Here is a 20827-nt window from a genome sequence, read left to right on the forward strand (position 1 = left end):
GATATCTTTAATTTAATTTATAACCAAGTGAAAAAACTTTCAACAGCTTGCTCTAATCCAGAATATTTTAGTAATAAGGTGTTATACCTTTTCACAAGAGTGCACAAAGATGCAAGAGCATGCAGAAGATTTGAAATTGGGTAACCATCACTTGTATATGGGAAATATGACTACTGCGTTATCTCACCTTTGGTATCTCTTCTAGGTAGTGGCCCTTCCCATGATGCATACCATTGCACATACACACACACCCAAAAGGATGTGTGCCTTGCATTATGGGATATTGAGGCGTCATTAGAGTCTATATCCAAGTGCCTTGTCATGAAGATACTTCACTCGCAAACTTTGTTTGCTTACACTTCAGTAAAGAATTAAACAAGTGTAAAGCTTTTGGTATCTTTAAATTAAGCAGAGTAGGAAATTAATCCTACCAGGTATATAGAATTGTTCTAGAAAAATTTTGAGAAAAAGGTAAGTCTAATAATAAAGATAAGTATCTGCTCAAAATATGGACTGGTCATTACTAACACAATGTTCCAACATAAAGATGTCAACTTCACGTGGAGAGAAGACACATTTCCTGTGGCTTCTCTTCTTATTGAGAGAAACAGCCTTATTGACTATTCATGAGACTCCCCAAATTTGGGAAGTATGCATTCTAAGATTGTCAGCCCAACTGCCAAGACAACCCAATTTAGCCTGCAATGGGACACCTTTTAGGATTCTAGGACTGATTTCAGTTGCCTTTCTTCAGCCTCATTTGCTTAATGTGAATGTCTGCATGCACATATCATTATTTTGTGATCTCTGAAGTTGGCATTGCCAAAATATAGGTAGTTATTAATTAAAGTTTTTATAATTAATAATTTAGTTTACATTGTCATTTCCTATAAAATTAGAAGAATCTACTCTACAAACATTTTTTAGGAAATAATTAAACATTTCAAAAACAAGAACTAAACTTTGGAGTCCTTGCAGTGAACTTGGAAGAAAGATTATTGATTCAGCCATGGAGGCACATGATTAAGTCATCTGAAAGGATAGAAAAATAAGACCACCATGGTAAAGAAGAAAGCACACTGAAAGTTACTAGAAATAAGTCAGCAAGTGCTCGAAAAGAATACAGAAAAAATATAAGAAAGCTAAATTATGTGTAAAAGTAGCTAAATAAAAGTCATGGCAAGACTATGGAAGATAATATGAAGAAGTGGCAAAATGTTTTGCGGCCTGTTGAAAAAGCTTGCAAATAGGGGAAAGAGTGCTGTAAAAGAAAGTTATGAACATACTTCACATGCAAACTTTTTGCTTACACTTGGATAAAGGATTAAACAAGAATATAATTTCTATACATCTTTAACTTCAACATCTTTACTTCTATGCATTTTTACATCTTTACATTTATACATATTTACTTCAACCTTGTTATCTCTTCCTGTTCTGGCTCCCACTGATGGTAGCTTGCTTCCAGGGAAGTAGAGAGCTTCTGCATCATGGCTGGTTTTTGCCTGTCACTGAGTGGAGCCACCACTGAGTTTCCTGTCCTGGAGTGATTCAGGTCAGGAGTGATGAGTTTAGCAGTGATCCTTTAGGGTCACTCACTGAGATATCTATTTGTGAAGATACTTCAAACACACACATACCTAACTTCTCATTATTGATTCAGCCATGGAGGAACATGATCTCACCATTCTATCTTCCATCATTCTATCCACCTGTATTCTTTGTAACAATCTTCTCCATACTATTTTTCTCACTGAGTACAACCTCCCACTCTTCATGAAACATATCAACAGGTAACATTTTTCTCCTCAGTCACTTTCCCCCACACGAAACTGTAGTTTTTTAAGTCTTGCGACCTTTCATGTGTGTGGGGTCAACATTAAAAGCATTCACGTGCAAACTCTGCGGCTACTGGCTTCGGTTGATCTCCGCGACAAAAAGAAAAACTTCGAGTGAAACTGCCTCTGGTATTTACATTTGCTGTTCTCTCGTCATTCCCATTTTTCTCCTTTGGTTAAAGGATAAACTAAGAATATGATTTCTTGACATCTTTAATTTAATTTATAACCAAGTGAAAAAATTTATAAAAACCATATCTAATCCAGAGTATTTTAACAATAAGATGTTAATTTTAATTTTCACATTTTCATTACTTGTATATGAGAAATATGAATTTTACATTACTTCAACCTTGGTAACTCTTCTGGTTCTGGCTTATAGCCATAATGAACAGCATTATACACACCTGAAAGGATGTATGCTTTTCATTGTGGGATTCTAAAGTAGTTATAATAAGAACTATAAAAAAATGGGTGAAAACTCATATAAAAACTTAATAAAACTTAATTGTAAAATTTTTGCTTGCATGCTCTTAGGCATCAGTCCATTATTGAAAGGAATTTAAGGCAATTAATGTGGTTATTAGCTTCTTTTTATAAGTAGCCTACTTGTGAAGATACTTCATGCACAAACTTTGTTTGCCTTGAATAAAGAATATAATTTCTTGGCATCTTTAATTGTATGTTGTAAAAGGAATCAAAGTTTAAGATGGCGTTAAAGATGGGATATTCCATGTTTGGAGTTATAGTGGTAGAAAATTTTCAAGAGGAATGCAAACATGAGCACATATCAATAGTTGATTTAGAAAACGCCATCAGAAACTTTAAATGTAGAAAGGCAGCTGGAGTAGTTGACCAGAAATGTTAAAATATGGAGGTATTCATCACCATGTACCAGTGTTATTCCATTATAAAGCATATACCTGAACCACAGGAGTTATGGTTCCCTTGTTATGGAGGCTAAGGCCTTGATGAAGCTATACGTGGATTACTGTGTGCAAATTTACTTGCTTGGTTTTTCAAGATGAGAATGCATTGGAATGGGTCATGGACAGTTTACTAAGTAAGTTTTCCCAGTCTCTGGAATGTTAGGTATGAAAAATAAAAGGAGAAAATGTGCAGAGCCTATATGTATTAGAAAGAGGAAGGGGAAGATATGATTAAGACATAAGTTGGTAAGGATTATTATTATTATTATTATTTTTATTTATTTATTTATTTTTTCATAGAACAGAGGTGGTGGTGGACAGAAAACAGATAGAACAAGAAGCTATAAGAAAGGTGTGAGCAAGAAAGAGTTTTTTTTTTTTTTTTTTTTTGTATAAAGAGTGAAACAGTTAATAGTGAAATATTGTAGAAATAGTAGATGAGTTTAAACTATCAAACTATGCCCTTAAAGCATAGTTTCTTGAGCTATGTATTTTACAGTAAGACCTCCCACAGTGAGTGTTTTAACACCATGGAAATCTGATATCTTCAAGGTTTTTGCCATTGCCTTAATGCATTGTTTTGCTTATATATACACTATATGTGAGAAGTTATATATATATATATATGTGTATATATATATATATATATATATATTATTTATTTATTTATTTTTGAAACTAAACGACTATCAATGTCATTACAAACACGATGTTCATAAATCCACAGTGGCCACCCATTGGTTACTATATCTTTTGTTATAAAGAAGGATATATATAAACAAATCATGAAACAGTAGTATAGAACCTGAAAAATGACAAAGAAAATATGCAAAGCTAATTTTAACTCTGATACTTTGAGTTATAGAGTATTCCTTTAAGAAGTTAATGATAGTATTCATTCAAAGGACAATAAATGGTTTGACTTTTGTCTCTCTCTGTGTGTGTGTCATTTCTTATTATTACTCCCCCCCCCCCCCCCCCGTTATTATTACTATTCACTTTTTTAAAAGCTGAATCTTTTGGCTCTGTGATGTGTTGTGTTTGATATAGTCATATTTACAGGTACGAATTTTAAATCATATTACCTGGAAAGCTGTTATAGAATATGGCCATCCTGTCAGTATAACCACTAATGATATGGTATGTAATGGCATGCATATATTTTTTATTTTCTTTTTCATATTGTGATTGTATTTCAGTTTTCTTAAAGGTACTTTTCTTATGTATAATGCAGTGTTCTCTTTTTTTTTTTTTTTCATTTTTTTTTTTTTTTTCACAGCAAATAAGAATTTCCAAAAGTGCCGCAGCAGTATGTATTCCATTATATCTGCCAGTTGTGTTTGTGTGTGTGGTTTGCTTTGTCTGTTTCTTGGGGGAGGTGAGGAAACAGTTCTTGGAGGGGGAAAAAACCCTGTTATCTCCATATGAAATTGATTAACTCACAATCATATGTGGAATTTGAATTTGGGTTTTCCTTAGCTTATTGTAGCAGAAATTTCATAAAGAAAAATGTGATGATGGTTCCACATCATTTTGATATATCAGAGAAGTATTTTTGGAAGTAATACTAACTTTAAATATTTATTTTCTGGTCTTTCTTTTTTTGACATTCCAACCCACCCACAATGGTTGTAAATTTATAGCCAATTAGTGCATGAACGGACTGGACTTCAGATTTAGATAATCTGAAGTCCTGTTGAGAACAAAAATGGACATTTTTCAAGCCACTTCAGATCTCTTTTGAACAGTAGGGTGATCTCTATCTTGAAGAAAATAATAATCAAAAATTAGCCAAGAACTGCCAAAGTAAATCCAAAAGAGTTTTTCACTATTTAGTAAGAGGAAGAATGATTATGGAAGGATAATTTTAATCAATGCTTAGTGGGAGAAAAATAATAGAAGTAATTACAGATCTTGCATTTGTTGATGTGAGAATTAAGGTAGATGAACTGGAGGTGTTCACCATATTGAAAAATATCAGTGTGAATACTGCATTAGGACTGGATGCCATGTTCTTCTGTGGGCTACAAGAATGCACAAGAAAATTAGCATTGCCTCTAATAAAATTTTTAATCATTTAGTTTCTTTAATTTGTATAGTAATGATATAGGAAATGGTTTAAGGGGGAGGGGAGATGGATATTCAGTTGTTTGCTGATGATGCAAAACTAGAAAGGACAATAGTTGATATCCTGCATGATGATTTAAATAAATTGGCCTTATGGGCAAAAGATGCACTTAATGGATGAAAAGATTACTTACTGTGTATCACAAGGATGGTAGTGGATTGCAGGAAATTGAAGTTTAAGAATTTGAGGGTAATGGTGGACAGAGTTAAAATTTCAGGGACATGGCTTCTGCACCAGAGTATCTGTTGTTGGATGGCAAGGATGTCGACATTGCATGAAAAGTGTTTAAAAAATACTTAAATGATGCAATATCAGAATGTGTCCGTAGAGTTAGAAGAATAAGTAGGGTAGGTATGAAATGGATGTGTAATCTAATTAAGTGAGAAATTCATAAGAAAAGATGATGTGGAAGGAATACTCTGTGTGCAATGATGATGATGTCAGTTATGAAAATGATAAGCAGCAGGCCAGAAGAGTCACAACTTTTTACAGCAAGCTAAATCTGAGTATGAAAAGGAACTGCCTCTACAAGCTAAAGACAATTCAAAAGAATTCTATTATGTCGTAAGTAAAAGAAAGAATGAATATGAATGAATAACTCTATTGAATGCAGATGGTATGTAGTAGATATTGTTGAACTTATCAGAGGTCATTTTGCTAAAAGTTGTCAACCTGGTGTATGCAACATTGAGCTCACTGTATGAGGAGACAGTACTAGAGCAGTTGCACAAACTGAATAAAAATTCTGCAGTATTGATTGATGGGATATCAGCATGGATGTTAAGAGTGTTCAGCTGAAGTGACTATTACTTTGACCACACTATATAATTTGTGTCTCAGAACAGGGAATGCATGATTACCCCATTATATAAGAGGGAGTGGTGATGGTGCAAATACTGATGTATCCAGCTATCGAACTATTAGTCTCTGGAATGATGAAGATTTTGGAAAACTTGATTAGGGCTCTCATTCGGAAATGAATTGACAGAAAAACTATACTTTGCAATGAACTGTATGGTTGCTAAGGAAAGTTCATGTTTGAGCAACTTGTTCACATTCTATAATAATGATACTGTTGAGTTAGACAAGAGGGATGGTGCAGTATACACCATGATACTTTTGAATTTTGCTGAGGCTTTAGACAATATACAGCATGAGAGACTTGTATAAATTAGAGAATATGGGATTGGATTGCAAATTATTGGCATGGATAAGAGGATGGCTGATTGGCAGATATCAAAAAGTGATATGTGGGGATGCAAGTCTGCAAGATTTAAGGTAACCAGTGATGTACCACAAGAATTAATCCCTTAGTCCATTGTTATTCAGTCTGTACATTAACGACATTGGGAAGGATTTGATATGCAACATACAGTTATTTTCTGATAATGCAAAGATAGGTGGGGCATCAAGATTGCTGCTGATATGTAGTACTTGCAGAACGATTTGAATAGGCTGGAATTGGCATATGAAAATGGCTCTCAGTTCAATGTTAGCAAATGTAAAGCCATGCACTTTGGTGTGATTAGATATCCAGTATCGTATGATATTGGTGGAATTATGCTAGAAGAAAATGATTAGACTAGAGATCTTAAACTTTTAGTAGCTCTATGGCCCTTGAACTTAATAAAGTTCAAGGGCCATATAAAGCAAAGATTGCAGTATAACTCAGAGGATAATTGCAATGCTCGAAATGATCCTCGACAAGGAGATAAGGATCTCATTTTGCCTGTTTACAAGGCCTTGATAAGACCTCACTTGGACTATTGTGCACAGGTTTGCTCCTGTGGTTTCTGTGTTGAATCTGATACAGTGGAGAAAGTATAAAGGAGAGTGTTAAAAATGATATCTGGATCGTGGGAAACCAATCCGTTAACTATAGACACTTGCAAACAGGAGAAAGAAGGGATGATATGGTGGAAATTACAGGATAGAAAATTTTCATTTTATGGAGGGTAGGGAAAGAATGCAAGGGCATCCTTGGAAGTTGAGAATGAATGCTGTCAAGAAGGGTGTGAGGGCTGTTTTTTTATCTCAGAGTGGTGTGTGATTGGAATGGATTGCCATTGGATGTGGTGTGTGTGTGTGTGCGCGTGCGCACAAGTAGTGTGAATGAATTCAAGAACAGGTATGACAGCTGGTACAGATAGTATGGGTTCCATCAGTGAGTTCCTGAGGGTCTCTCTTAATAATAATAATAATGATATTGCAAGAGGTGGTAAAATAGTTCAAAGGACAAATAGGGAGAAAGGAGAGAACTAGGATCACTCCTGGAAGTTGTCTAAAGGTGAGGTTAAGTAAAGGTATGCTGACTAGATTTTTTTCTTGGAGAGTGGTGAATGCTTGGAAAGGATTGTGAGAAGTAGTTGTGAATGAGTTAAAGAGAGGTATGATTGGTATTGTGTGTATAAAGTTAGTGTGTGTGTGTGTGGGGGGGGGTCTCCTGTGATGAGTCTTTTACTTATTGGAGGTATTAATATAATAATAAAACTACAAAAGCATTGGAAACCTATGTAACACAGTTGATGTTGTAAATAGGACGTGTTAAATAAGCCCATAATCCTGTTTTGTGCTGAAGCAATGATAGGTGAGTGACTGAGACTGTGGAGAGGAGAAGAAATGTATGGGAGTTGACTGTGCTAGTTAGAACAAATGATTTGTAAGGAAGTGTGAATGAGGTAGCACGGGATTTACAAGTGGTGTACCACAAGAATCGCAAAGACAGTGGAGCAGAAGAGTGTGAGAGAAAGAATTTTGATTGTCTTGCCAAGATATGTTAGTAGAGAACTGAGGAGAAGAGCATTGATCATCTCCTCAGTTCTCTACTAACATATCTGTCTGAAATAATGTGAATTAATGTCTGAAATAACGTGGGTTCTACGGTCGATTTTCTTGAGTTTATGGGACAAATAACCTGAGTTTCCGGGAGAAAAAACCTGCTTGCCCGTGCCAGAGACCAACTCAAGAACCGGTCGAAAAAAGCATAGAAAAATTTCCTCTAGTCGTCGACTAGATTCGAAACCAAGGTCTTCCTTCGTGCAGTCAAGCACTGTGGTTACAAACACCACATCCACTGAGCTACACAGGCTCCTTAGCTTACTCCCTATATATACAGGAATAAAAAGACGTTAGCTGATTGATTGACATAAAAAAATAAATAGGTTTACTATTTAGGGGCCTAGTTTTACTAACACATATATTGCTTAATATATATTTATTTAAATATGCGATTTTTTTTTTTTTTTTTTTTTTTTGCTATGTCATTAATCATTTCTAAAAATTACAATTTTTGGCAATTTCCTTTTCGATGCTTAATATAGCAAGTGCATTTAAGCGTTCTTCCCACATACTTGACCGAAGATAATTCTTTATCAATTTCAATTTGCTAAAAACGCTCTGCACTTGCTATAGTAGTTAACTGGTAACGTAAAGAAAATTTTCAATACAGTTAGCACATTTGGAAATAGTTCATTATAACTATTATTTAATATATATTGCAATATGTCTTGCGCGTTATTTACATTTTTTTGGTCCAAGATCAATTCTCGTAACAAATCAATTTCCTGGATTAAGTCTTCGTTTGCATCTTTACTATAATATTTTACAAAATCCTTTGAGCGGTTTTCTAGTTCATTTTTTTCTAATGTTTTTATATCAGTGATTAATTTAAAATAAAAAATAACATTGGGTATATTTTTAAATCTCTCATCTATTTGTACAATAACAGTATCCATCTCAACATTGAAAAAGTGACATTTCAATTCCTCTACCAGGTTTAGTAAAACTTCATCTTCTGCTAGTTCGGAAAATAATCATTTTCTTTTTCGAATTCTTTTTTCAGGAAAGTCTTCGGAAATATTCAAGTTTTGTGCTATCATTTTTGCTTCATCTAAAAATGTGTTAAATTTTGATTTTAAATTTTGGATTTCATTTTTAATTTTATTCACTAAATTAAAAGCAGAGTCGAGAACAATTGTTTTTGCTTGAAATAGTTTGTTGATACTATTAATTTTTGACAATATTGTAAACCACACCAATAAGCTTAAAATAAATGGCATTTCTTGTAATGAATCTAGTAGACTTTTAGCTTCAGATACTGCTGTGTTATCGTTAATTGCACCAATAAATTCTTCTAAGGTATTATAAGTTTGTTCAAACTGTGTATACACTGCTTTGACTGCGTCTATTTTGGCTTCCCATCATGAATCACATAATGGTTTAAGCATAATATTTAAATACTTTTGTATAATTTCCCACCTTTTAGTAGACGCAGAAAATATGCAGTATAAACGTTGCAATATTCCGAAAAATTTTTTACAATATATACTACTGAAGCAGCATCACAAATTATCAAATTAAAAGAATGTGATAAACAAGGTACATAAATTGCATGAGGATTTAAACCAGTGGTCGCCAAAGTGGTCAATATAACATTGTTTGAGGTTGATTGGGGGTCGATAGAAAAATATAAGACATTATTGTATGGGTAATTTTTAATTCGGTTAACTTGGATTACCTCCATCCTGAATGACAAAGCAATTAAGAGTGAATCGTAGGAACACTGACATGAATAAGACCTGTAAGATGGAGCAAGGTCATGAAAATAGTTACGGAGGCCAATCAAGTAGGCCAAAATGACATATTTACCAGTAAATGGATGTCTGTGGTTCCCGCGTGGCAGGAGCGTGATGGCAACACGTGCACGGTTGCTTATTTACTTATACTTACACATATTCGATCCCAGTCTCATTTTTGCCATAGACATACAAGTGAGCGTTAATGTTCTAAAATTCATCAACATACATGTTATAATTCAATTGTTATTCATTCACGAACTAAACTTCTCTATGTTGAAGAATTGAGAAGGGCTGGTAGTAATACCAGTGATATTACTAGTGATAGTAATATAATAATATATACTATATTATACATACAATAAACACTCTAACTATAAAATAAACAATCTAAAAACTCGCATTAGCGCCTTTTTCGCTTGTCCTATTATAATTACGTAATAGTAAAATAAGGGGGGGGTCGATAAATCATCAAGAAACTCTTGAAGGGGGTCGACGGTCAAAGAAGTTTGGCGACCCCTGGTTTAAACTAATTATTCTAGATTGTACACCTTTATATATTCCCTTCATATTACTACCGTTATCGTATGCTTGCCCTCTACAATTCATAATATCTAAATCAAGCTCATCTATTCTTTTTAAAAGCGAATTTGCTAGTCCTTCACCAGTCACATTGCTTACTTAAATAAATCCTATAAATGACTCATTTATAATTAAATTTTTGTGTACAAAATTAATAATTATTGAAGCTTGTTCCTTGTGAGAAATATCAGGAGTACAATCCATTTGGATACTGTAATATATGGCTGCTTTTATATCGTCTTTAATTTTATTAAGGACTTCATTATCTAATGCAGCAATAATTTCCTCTTTAAATCTATGCGCCAAATGATGCACAATTCTTTTTTTCATATTTTTAATTCTGTTTACACGATACCCTGTTCATGCAGTATCAATTACATCGGACAGACATCAAGAAGTTTTGAAACAAGAAAGAAAGAACACATAGACTATGTAAGGAATAACAGACAAGATATGTCATGCCTTTCTTCCCACTTCGCCTATACCAACCATAATATTGAATGGGATATGAGTCATATGCCCTACATAGAAGAGAACTACCATTCCAGAACGTTCAAAGAAGCTGCTACAGTCACCTGTTCAACAGGTAACTTAAATAAGAATCAAGGCCTAATCCTACCAGATATATGGAAAACTCTAATCAGATCATTTAACCAAAAGGAAATGAACTTTCATGAAAATTACATTAAATATCTCAACAAATAAAACGTTGTACTTGCGACATGCTTATTGTATCATGCACAGTGATAACTTTATATAATTTTTAGAATTGTCGGTTAGTTTCCTAGTTTTTGTTACTTTCCATTGCTTATCAGTGTATCCCTGAAAATGCTGACAGATATTAGTCAGTGAAACATGTCGGATATTAAACAATTATTTACTTGACTAACATACAGAATTAAGTCTTTAATTTATTAATGAATTAAACCGTTTTAATAATTCTTGCCAAGCAATAAAAGAATTAAAGTGACCAACAGAAAGCTCATGATCTCGAATTACAGATGACAGTTTTCTCCATTTATTAAAACTATATATAAATCGTGTTGATTGATCTTTTCCTCTTCTTTTGGAAAATAATACACAACAAAAACAAAATACCGAATCTTGAGCTTTTGAGTAAACTAACCAGCTGCGAAGCTGAGTTTCACCGTTTGGCATTTTTTTAAATAGTACGATGTAGAAAATGATCTACCTTCAACATTCTTAACGAATGCATCTTGATGATGTTGTTTAGGTCCGGTTTTAACACAAAATAATCTAAATTTATCAGTTATAATATTTGGCCACAAACCTGGATCATTTATATTCACTTGATCACCATCATTATTATTGTTTTCATCGTTATTTGCTGTATCCAAAACATTTGTATAATCAGATGAGTCTTTTTTGATGAATCCCACAGTTTCTACATTTTTGTTGAAAAGTTGTGTAGCTTGTTTGGAGTTTTCTTCTTCAGTTGAAATTTGAATCGCAACTGCTGAAGTCGTAGCAATTTCGTTGTCAGATTTATTTTGTAGCCATGAAAAACAAATCTACTGTGACTTTTTGAGATTTTACTTTTCTTTTCTGCTGATTTCCTTTTTTGACACCAAGAGGGATACTTTCTTGGCATGGACATTATCGGTTAGGCTTTGCCTGTCGAATAAGTAAATAATATTAAATATTTTTATCCCATGAATTAACAAAAAGTTAAATATGTACATACTTTTTACAATATTACAAAATTTTAGAAACACTCAAGGAATGCCTTTATTTTTTTTCGTTTGTTTACTTCAGTACATCAGTTTCACCCTTATCTATCACTATTAACTGAGTTGAAATTAACGTAGTTGAGATCTAATCACGTGCAGATATTAGGAAACCAATGCAAACAGTGAAAAGTCAGTTACTGGAACAAATCCCAACTCAACATCAACAGAGTTCAATATAGGTGCCATCAACATCAATGGAAAAGAAATGGAATTAGCAGAAGAATTGGATAAGTACCAGATTGACATAATGGGCATTGCAGAAACAAAGAACACAAAAACAGGCAAAAGCTTTCTAAGTAAAAAAATACAACACTAAATATGAGGGTAATCTCTTTGAATGGCAAGCAACTTCAATTTTAGTGATGTGGACAAATACCAAAATGGGGATCTTGACAATGAGACTTATTTGTCCCTGTGGTCCCACAGAAGTGGAGGAATTTTTTTGTTAATTAGAGAGGCAATTGACAGAAGAAAAATAAAAAGTTAGTCCTTGGAGATCTAAATAGCAGAGTAGGAAATGATTACCAGACATAGAAATTTTGAGAAATTTTGGAGAAAAAAGTGCAAGGCTTATAATAATGGTAAGAACCTGCTATATTTCTGTCTAGCACATGGACTAGTTATTACTAACACCATGTTTCAACATAAAAACATGCACAAATTCACATGGAGAGAAGATGCAAGAAATAAGACGATGCTGTTGTTTGATAGCAATGTTTTCACACTGGTTCAGCACACAAGAACATACAGAGGATTTGAAATTGGAAGTGATCACCATTTAGTTTTGAATAGGATAAAAGTGCATTTCTCATTGAAAAGAAGTGTTGTATAAGAAAATTTTAAAATGAATCAAAGTCAAGCAGTTTTCAGAGGTGAACTGTAGACTCAAATACACAAACATTATTATTACAATTACCATTATTACGTGACACCTCCAGAGAATTCAAGGACTCATCATGGGAGTGCACTTAACTCTACTTCACTCAGTACACATCACCCTCTCCACTACTACTTAATTCTCCTACTACAACACTTTACTATCTGCTACCTAATCATCACCAACAACAGTATTTTATTTTTGTCTGTAAATTGTGTGTGTGTGTTCTGAAGGCCTTTTTGTCTGTATTCAGGATGAAAAGCCCGAGTTTCTGGGAGGAAAAAACCATGCTTATTTAAGAAAAAATGAAAGATTTTGAAAACAAGAACCAGACCTTGGAGATTCAGTGGCAAACCATAAAGAAAACATTCAGCTAGAAAGGCATGTTTGAAGTGTTCTACAAGGATAGAATATCAGAATTCCATGGTGAACTCAGAAAGTTAGAGTCAGTGAAGGAAAAGAAAAAAGCATATTGAAAGTCTTAAATGTAAAAAAAAAAGAAGCCTGAAAAGGTGCTATTTGACCATAAGTGCTCAAATATGAAGATTATAAAATATGAATATAAAATTTAACAGTGGGAACATTGCATAATTCAAAATGCCTAGTAGAGCTGTTATAGTAACTCCTTTATATATAAAAAAAAGAAATGAAACTGAATGTGAGAATTGCAGAGAATGGCCCTACTGAATGTTTCAGGTAAGGTACATACAAGCATACTTGAAAAAAAAAAAAGACTAAGAAAATTTTAGAGAGGAAACTTGGAGATGAAGAAGCTAGGTTCAGGCCAAATGGAGGTTGTCAGGATCAGATTTTCACTTTTAAGACAAATAGTTCAGAAATCATGGGAATATAACAAGGATCTGTATTTAGTTTTGTAGATCTGGAAAAGGCATATGAATAACAATGCATGTTATCTGCACTGTTATTAATCAGCTATATGGATTGCATTATGACAGAAAATGGCATTATTCCTGACGTAGACCATCAGAATATGTTCATAGATGTTCCACAGTATTTTTGAGTTTTCTGTTTCAGATGACTAGTTTTTGTTGTTAGTGAATTTATGTTATGAGATAAAAGCACAAAATGAATGGTTTGTTTTGTTTAGATATGCATTGTTATCATGTTAATGTGTAGCATTAAATTTTAATGAAGACAAGTTGTGATTGTAAGTTCCTATATCTAATATAAGAATTACGATTTAATATTGGTTTATGTTTAAAATGCATAAGTCAAAAAGACTTAACTTTGTTCACTGAAAGTGTGAGATTTTACTGCTTTCAAGAAAGCACATTGAAAATAACATGTAATGGTGACTTTCCTCACTTCATGACTGAAGTTGAACCAGAAATGTTATGTGAACTGGAGCATGCACAAGTGAAAAGAATATGATAACTAGTAAACATCTGAGGAGCTGTACATGTAGAATATGTACAGGTCTTTCCTCCATATCTCTATACAGATATGTAGAGATATAGAGGAATTTTTGGAAGAAATTAAAGTTCCACTAGTAACAGTCTTACTTAAATAACTGTTGTAGAGTAATTATTTGGACAATTGATCAAGTGTTAACTAAAACCTACTAGTTTCACCAAACTTTAGCTGTTGGCATCTTCAGGGTACAAACACTTAAGTTAAAAAACATTACACAAATATGAATAACTGTAAAATTCTAACGATTATAGTTACAAACTGAAATGGCATTGAACGTGAGTGATACACGTATCGTGTGTACATGATTAACTAGTTGTTGCTAAGGAACGTTCTGTAATTTGCATTGGAGTTCATTTCCTGAGATCTAATTAGGGTTTTCCATTTCTCTGGGAGTATTAAACCCTGGTTCCTGTTGAGGTTATCAACAGAGCGAGCAACTGTAGCTGCTTCTTTAAACATTTGGGAGTGGTAGTCTTGTTCTATGTAAGGGGAACAGCCTTTATCCCACTCAATGACATGGTTAGTTATAGAAAAATGAGATGACAGGCCTGATATGTTTTGTCTGTTGTTTTTGACATAACCAATGTGCTCCTTCTAATTTCGAGGCTTCTTGATGTCTGCCTGATGTAACTTGAACCACATGAGCATGGAATATTGTAAACTCCAGCATATTTATAGAAAGGATGGTTATCTTTTGGAGATCTTAGTAGTTTACGAATTGTTTCTATAGGTTTGAATGTCACTCTTATTTTGTGTGGTTTGAGGAGACTAGTGAGCTTGTTGGAGATGCCACTCACATACGGAATTGCGATAGTTTTGATATATTGAGTATCCTCTCACTCTCTTTGTGGTGGTTCAGAGAAAAGGATTTTGTTGACAAGTCTTCGTAGGTAGCCGTTCAAGTACAGATTATTAGATGTCAATGTTAACTCATCTTGAAGGTCCTTGTTATCTGTTGTGATGCGGACAGCTCTTTTCTTTAATATGTGTATTATGCTGAATTTGTGAGAAATAATGGTGAGAGGAGCTGAAATGTAGATAGCGACCTGTATTCGTAGGTTTCCTGTAAACTAATAGGTTTATATGGTCATTAATTTTCTTCTTAATTAAGATGTCTAAGAACGGCAGTTGTTTGTCTCTTTCAAGTTCCAGAGTGAATTTAATAGAATGATGAAAGGAGTTGATCTTATTGAGGAAGTCAAGTAGGTCATCCTCGTTGTGGTTCCATACAATGAAGATGTCATCCACATATCTCCACCAAATTGTTGGTTTGGGAATTATTTGAGATAGGATTTTATTTTTGAGGTGTTCCATAAATAGGTCAAAACAAGAAGGTGAAAGTGGACTGCCCATTGCCAAGCCAGTTAATTGTTGGTAAATCATATTCTTCCAAGAAAAATAGTTTGAATTTAGGCAATGATCGTATAGTGAGGTTATATCTTGTGGGAACAAGATACCTAGGATGCTGATGACCTCCACCACGGTTTGTAACAAGAGAGGTGACATCTAAGCTAGCTAAGAAGATCATTTTCTGATATGGTAATGTTTTTAATTTTTCCACAAAATGTTCCGAGTTTCTGATGTAACTATCTGAGTTATGGATATGTTGTTGTAGGAGTTTGGAGATAACAATAACTGTTATTTTGATTACTAAATAACAGTTGTGAAAGAAATTAAAGGCACTTTGGAAGTTGATAAATGAAGTTTCTCATTAGAAGAAGAAATATTTATCAGATATTAAAAGTTCCGTCAGAATGTTTAGTATTGGTTTAATGGTTGTTTAGCAGAATGGATGCAGCAAGTTGATTTTTAAGTGTTTGATCATTTTTATTTGGGAAATGATTATGAATCTTGAAGAAGAAGAAAGTGGAAAGGAATGTTTTTTGAAATTGAGGATTTTAACATCCAAGTCCGAATTTTTTTATCTCTTACTATGAATAGTTATTCTACAGTTCTTGTCAATGCTTTCATAAGAGGGAAGTGGTTTGCAGGATAAGGGATTTTTTTTTTCTTAAGAGATAAAGAAACCGTTTCTTTCATAAGAAATTCAGATACAATTAAGATCTTTCTTAAAAGATAATGTTATTTTTAGCTGGCATATTTTGGTGCCCAGTTAGGATTGTTGTTTAATTATCATTGTTCAGTTTTTGTTTTTATATATAGAAGTGTCAAGGCTCAATTCACTTAATTATTATTGAAGTTAAGATGATTAAATTTTAAGAATAGGAGAATCATCAGCAGTTTACATATATCTATAATTGGATTTCAGTATAGAAATCTGACACCACTTGCAGCCAAATTTTTAAAATTGGTGCAGTTTTTGACAAGGATTTAATAACTAAATTTTCTTCACTGACATCATATTTGGAGATGTTGAGCTAAGCTCTTTACTGTCTGCCTTTGCTCCAAGTTGCCAACAGATGCACCACCTTGCCTATGTCCTGAAGATATTTTCAGGCACAAACTTTGTTTGCTCACACTTGGATAAAGGATTAAACTAAATTTATTATAAGCGCTTTACTTTTTGCAGATGTTATTATACTCTTAAATAAATCCAGTAGGAGTCTGCAAGATTCCTGAATAAATTGAATAACTGTTGTAATAAATTTGGAATGATGCTCTGCAATAAAAAGACAGTTGGTATATTCAAAAAATGTTGAAAACATCAATTGCATCCTGAATGGAAAACCTGTACAACAAGTAAAAAAACTAAAAAAAAAAAAAAAACTTTTAATCTATTTAGGCTATAGAAAATAAATTTCAAGAAGGTGACAAAATATTCTGGAGGTAAAACACTTGACCAAAGACTAGAGACTGCAGATATGAGAGTCCTGAGAAAGATTAGAGGCATGAACAGATGGCATCAATGGCAATATCATTATTAAAAACGAGGATATTAGGAAAGAACTTGACATTGTCAATATCCAGGAATGCGTTAGCAGAGCTAATCTCAGGTGATACGGTCACTTAAACAGAATGGGCGAAGAGAGATTAGCAAACCAAGTGTTCTCCGCCAGGTTGGCAGCAAAACGACCCAGAGGAAGACCAAGATATAGGTGGATTGATAAGGTACAAAGTGCCTTAGACGATAGAAATATAAGATCTGATAATGTTGGAGTTTTGACAAGTAACAGACTGATTTGGAGGAAAATTGTAGATAGGAAGTTAGTAATGATGTAATTTTTTTTATGTAGTACTATCATATCCTGTACACCCCTTGAGGGTACATGGCAGGAATTTGATGATGATGATGATCTATTTAGGCACAAGTTTTAGTGAAGATGGCAAATTGAATATGGAAATAAACAACAGAATTAGCAAAGTTGGTATTCTAGAAAGTCAAATGAATGAATTGTATTGAATAAGAGAGAAATTAGTATTCAAAGCAGTTTAAATTTATGGATCTGAGAGCTGGGTTAGAAATAAAACACTTGATTGAAGACTGATAACCTCTGATATGAGAGTTCTGAGAAAGATTAAAGGTGAACAGATGATTTCAATGGCAGTATCGTATTAAAAATGAGTATATTAGGAAAGAATTTGAAATTATTAGCATTCAGGAATGTATTAACAGAGCTAATCTTAGGCCATATGGTCACTCAAATGGAATGGGAGAAGGAAGATTAGCAAAACCAGGTAATATTTGGCAGGATGGCAGGAAAAAGACTCAGAGGAGGATCAGGATCCAAGTGGATTTATGCTGTTAGGTGCCTTTTACATAACAGAAATATAAGATCTGGTAATATTGGAGCCATGACAAATAACAGATTAATTCAGAGAAACATTGTCAATAGGAAGTTTGTAATAATGTAACTTTTTCATGTAGTGCTATCATAAAATCCTATACCCCCCCCCCCCCCCGGCATACATGTCAGGAAATTGATGATGAAACCAGAACTGAATTTTGTGTATGTTCTAAATCCCAAATTTTTTTAAATTCCATCATGCCAGAATGTGTTATTGTAATATACATGTATATATATAATTTAAACATGTTTTACTTCTTTGTCTCTGCAAAAAAAATAAAGTATTTTATAGAATTGATGCAGGGGAAATGTTTCTGCACTTTACTAGTGCAGGCAGAGCAAGCGATCATCTCTGGTCGGTGAAAATTTGAAACTAGGTAATCAATGCAACCCAATTTTTGTAATAAAATTCATCATTTCATCCAAATTTGATTTGTATATATCTGTGCCATTTGCAGAGGCATAAAGAAGTAAAACATGTTTAAATTATATATATACATGTATATTTCAATAACATAGTCTGGCATGATGGGATTTAGAACGTACACAAAGTTCAGTTCTGGTTTCATCATCAAATTCCTGACATGTATGCTGGGGGGGGGGGGGCTACAGGTTATGATAGTACTACATGAAAAAGTTACATTAAAAGTTACAAGTGACCAAGAATATATATATATATATTCTTGGTCACTTGCTTCTAAGTCCTCTCCACCACTTCCTCATACCCAATAAACCCAATTGACCAGACTTGAGCACAGTAATCCAGATGCAATTGTATTAAGGCTTTATAAAGAGAGTGATAACTCCCTTATCTCTTCTTGTTAGAGATAAGGGAGTTATCACTCTGAACTTCAACTGTGTATCCCAAAATGCATAATTTTACACTTTTCCACGTCCAATTGACATCTATTGTGTTTTGTCTGTACTGTCAGCCTATTTGAATCATTCTACAAGCTCTCTCGATCACCTTGATTAACTGTTACCCTTCCTGACTTTGCATCATCAGTGAACAACTGAATATCACTCTTCAAATTATTTCCTATATCATTTACCTATAAATTAAACAGCTGTAGTACCAACATATAGTCCTGCAGCACACCACTAGTCACCTGCCTTTTTCTGGATTGTGCCCCCCCCCACCATATACTAATTTATGATATCTGTCCATCAGCCACCATTTTATCCGTTATCACCATTTCATATCCATCCCCATTCATTGCAGTTTGTAAAACAGTTCCATGTGGTATCCTGTCGAACGTGCTTCTGCAAAATCTAGCAGTATGATCATGTAGCCATTCCCTTGATCCAACTCTTCTGTTACTCTCTTATAAAAATTTAGTAGATTACTAACGCATGTCTGACTCTTCACAAAGCCATGCTGCCCCTCATAGCATATTTCCAGCACTTTTACCACCATTCCTGAGATACTGATTGGTGTATAATTTCCTACCACAGACATAGATCCTCCTGTTTATGTAAAGGAATTATTTTGCCCTCCTTCCACTCTCTTGGGACTTTGCCAGAGCTGAGACTTAAACAGTCTAGCTGTTTTGTTTACATAGGCATTCTTCTTCTTATTTGCCACATAAAGAAAAAAGTCTTTGGAATTTCCTTTTGCCTACTCAGCTAATTTCTTCTCATAAACTAATTTTGCTTTTCTTGCCTGATCCTTGTACTGTTCATTTCTTCTATTCCTCTTGTCCACACATGGCACTAATGTGCTTATAGGTCTTGTGGCCTTTCGTGTGTAGATTAGATATAAAAGAAAAAGAAAAAAAGTCAAAGGCATCTTATTTAGCTTGCACATTCTCTTAAAACGCAAGCCAATATCCCATCCAATCCCACAACTGTATTTGCATTCAGATTCTGCAATATCTTAAGTAGCTCCAGTTCATTAACTTCTGTTCACACATCAGTCCTTGTCACCTCTTCCATAACACTATCTTTATTTGGATGATATATCCTTGCAAAATGATCCCACAATAGCTCAACAATTTTGTCTCTATCATCTGCACACATTAAAGTTATCTTTCCATAGCCATTCTTTTTTCTACTTGTCACATAAAAAAAAAAGTCTTTGGAATTTCCTTTTGTCTGTTACCTATCAAGACTCCAACATTATCAGATCTTATATCTTCTAAGGCACTTTTTACTGTATTGATCCACTATATCTTGGTCTTCCTCGGCATTTTCCTGCCAACCTGGCAAAGAACGCTTATTTTGCTAATCTTTCCTCTCCCATTCTGTTTAAGTGACCATACCACCTGAGATTAGCTCTGCTAATGCTTTCCTGGATGCTGGCAATGTCCAGTTCTTTCCTAATATCCTCATTTTTAATATGATATTGCCATTTGTTCATGCCCCTAATCTTTCTCAGGACTCATATCTGCAGTCTGTAGTCTTTGGTGAAGTGTTTTATTTCTAACCCAGCTCTTAGATCCATAATTTAAAACTGGTTTGAACACACTGTCTTGTATACAGCTAATTTAGTGTTTTGACTAATTTGCTTCTTATTCCATATGAATTTATTCAGTTGACTTCCTACCATACCAGATTTGTTGATTCTGTTGTCTATTCACTAAAAACCGTGCCTAAGTAGTGGAAGTGTTTTATTTGTTCTATAGTTGTCCATGCAGAATGCAGTTGATATTTTCAATGATTCTTTTTATTTTCATTCTTTGTCTTGTTACTGCTGACCTTCATACCAAATCTATTACAACAGTTATTCAGTTTAATCAGGGAATCTTGCTGACTTGTAGCAGATTTATTTAGAAGTATAACTTCTCCAATTTTGATATCAGGTTTAATACCACTTTCCTTCATAATGTGATCCATATAGATAATGAATAACGGAGGGGATAATGTACATCCTTGTCTGACACAAGATTTAACATTAAACCATCTTCCTGTACTTCCTTCAATACTGACTGCTGACTTACAACTCAAATAAAGACTAAGGTATTGCTTG

The 20827-nt window shown here is 33.9% G+C and overlaps 1 protein-coding gene across 1 annotated transcript in view; it reads left to right on the top strand.

The window, feature by feature from the left end:
- The window catches only part of LOC150109397 (WD repeat-containing protein WRAP73-like), a 187339-nt gene that overhangs the window by 113268 nt on the left and 53244 nt on the right, over positions 1-20827 (top strand). Inside the window, exon 8 of the mRNA XM_090407895.1 lies at positions 3830-3907. Within this exon, the coding sequence (XP_090264021.1) occupies positions 3830-3907 (78 nt within the window). The remainder of the gene's footprint in view (positions 1-3829; positions 3908-20827) is intronic.

The sequence above is a fragment of the Typopeltis vanoorti genome, chromosome 2 (genome assembly GCF_054136105.1).
Source record: "Typopeltis vanoorti isolate ZY-2024b chromosome 2, IOZ_Tvanoo_1.0, whole genome shotgun sequence".
Classification (NCBI taxonomy): domain Eukaryota; kingdom Metazoa; phylum Arthropoda; class Arachnida; order Uropygi; family Thelyphonidae; genus Typopeltis; species Typopeltis vanoorti.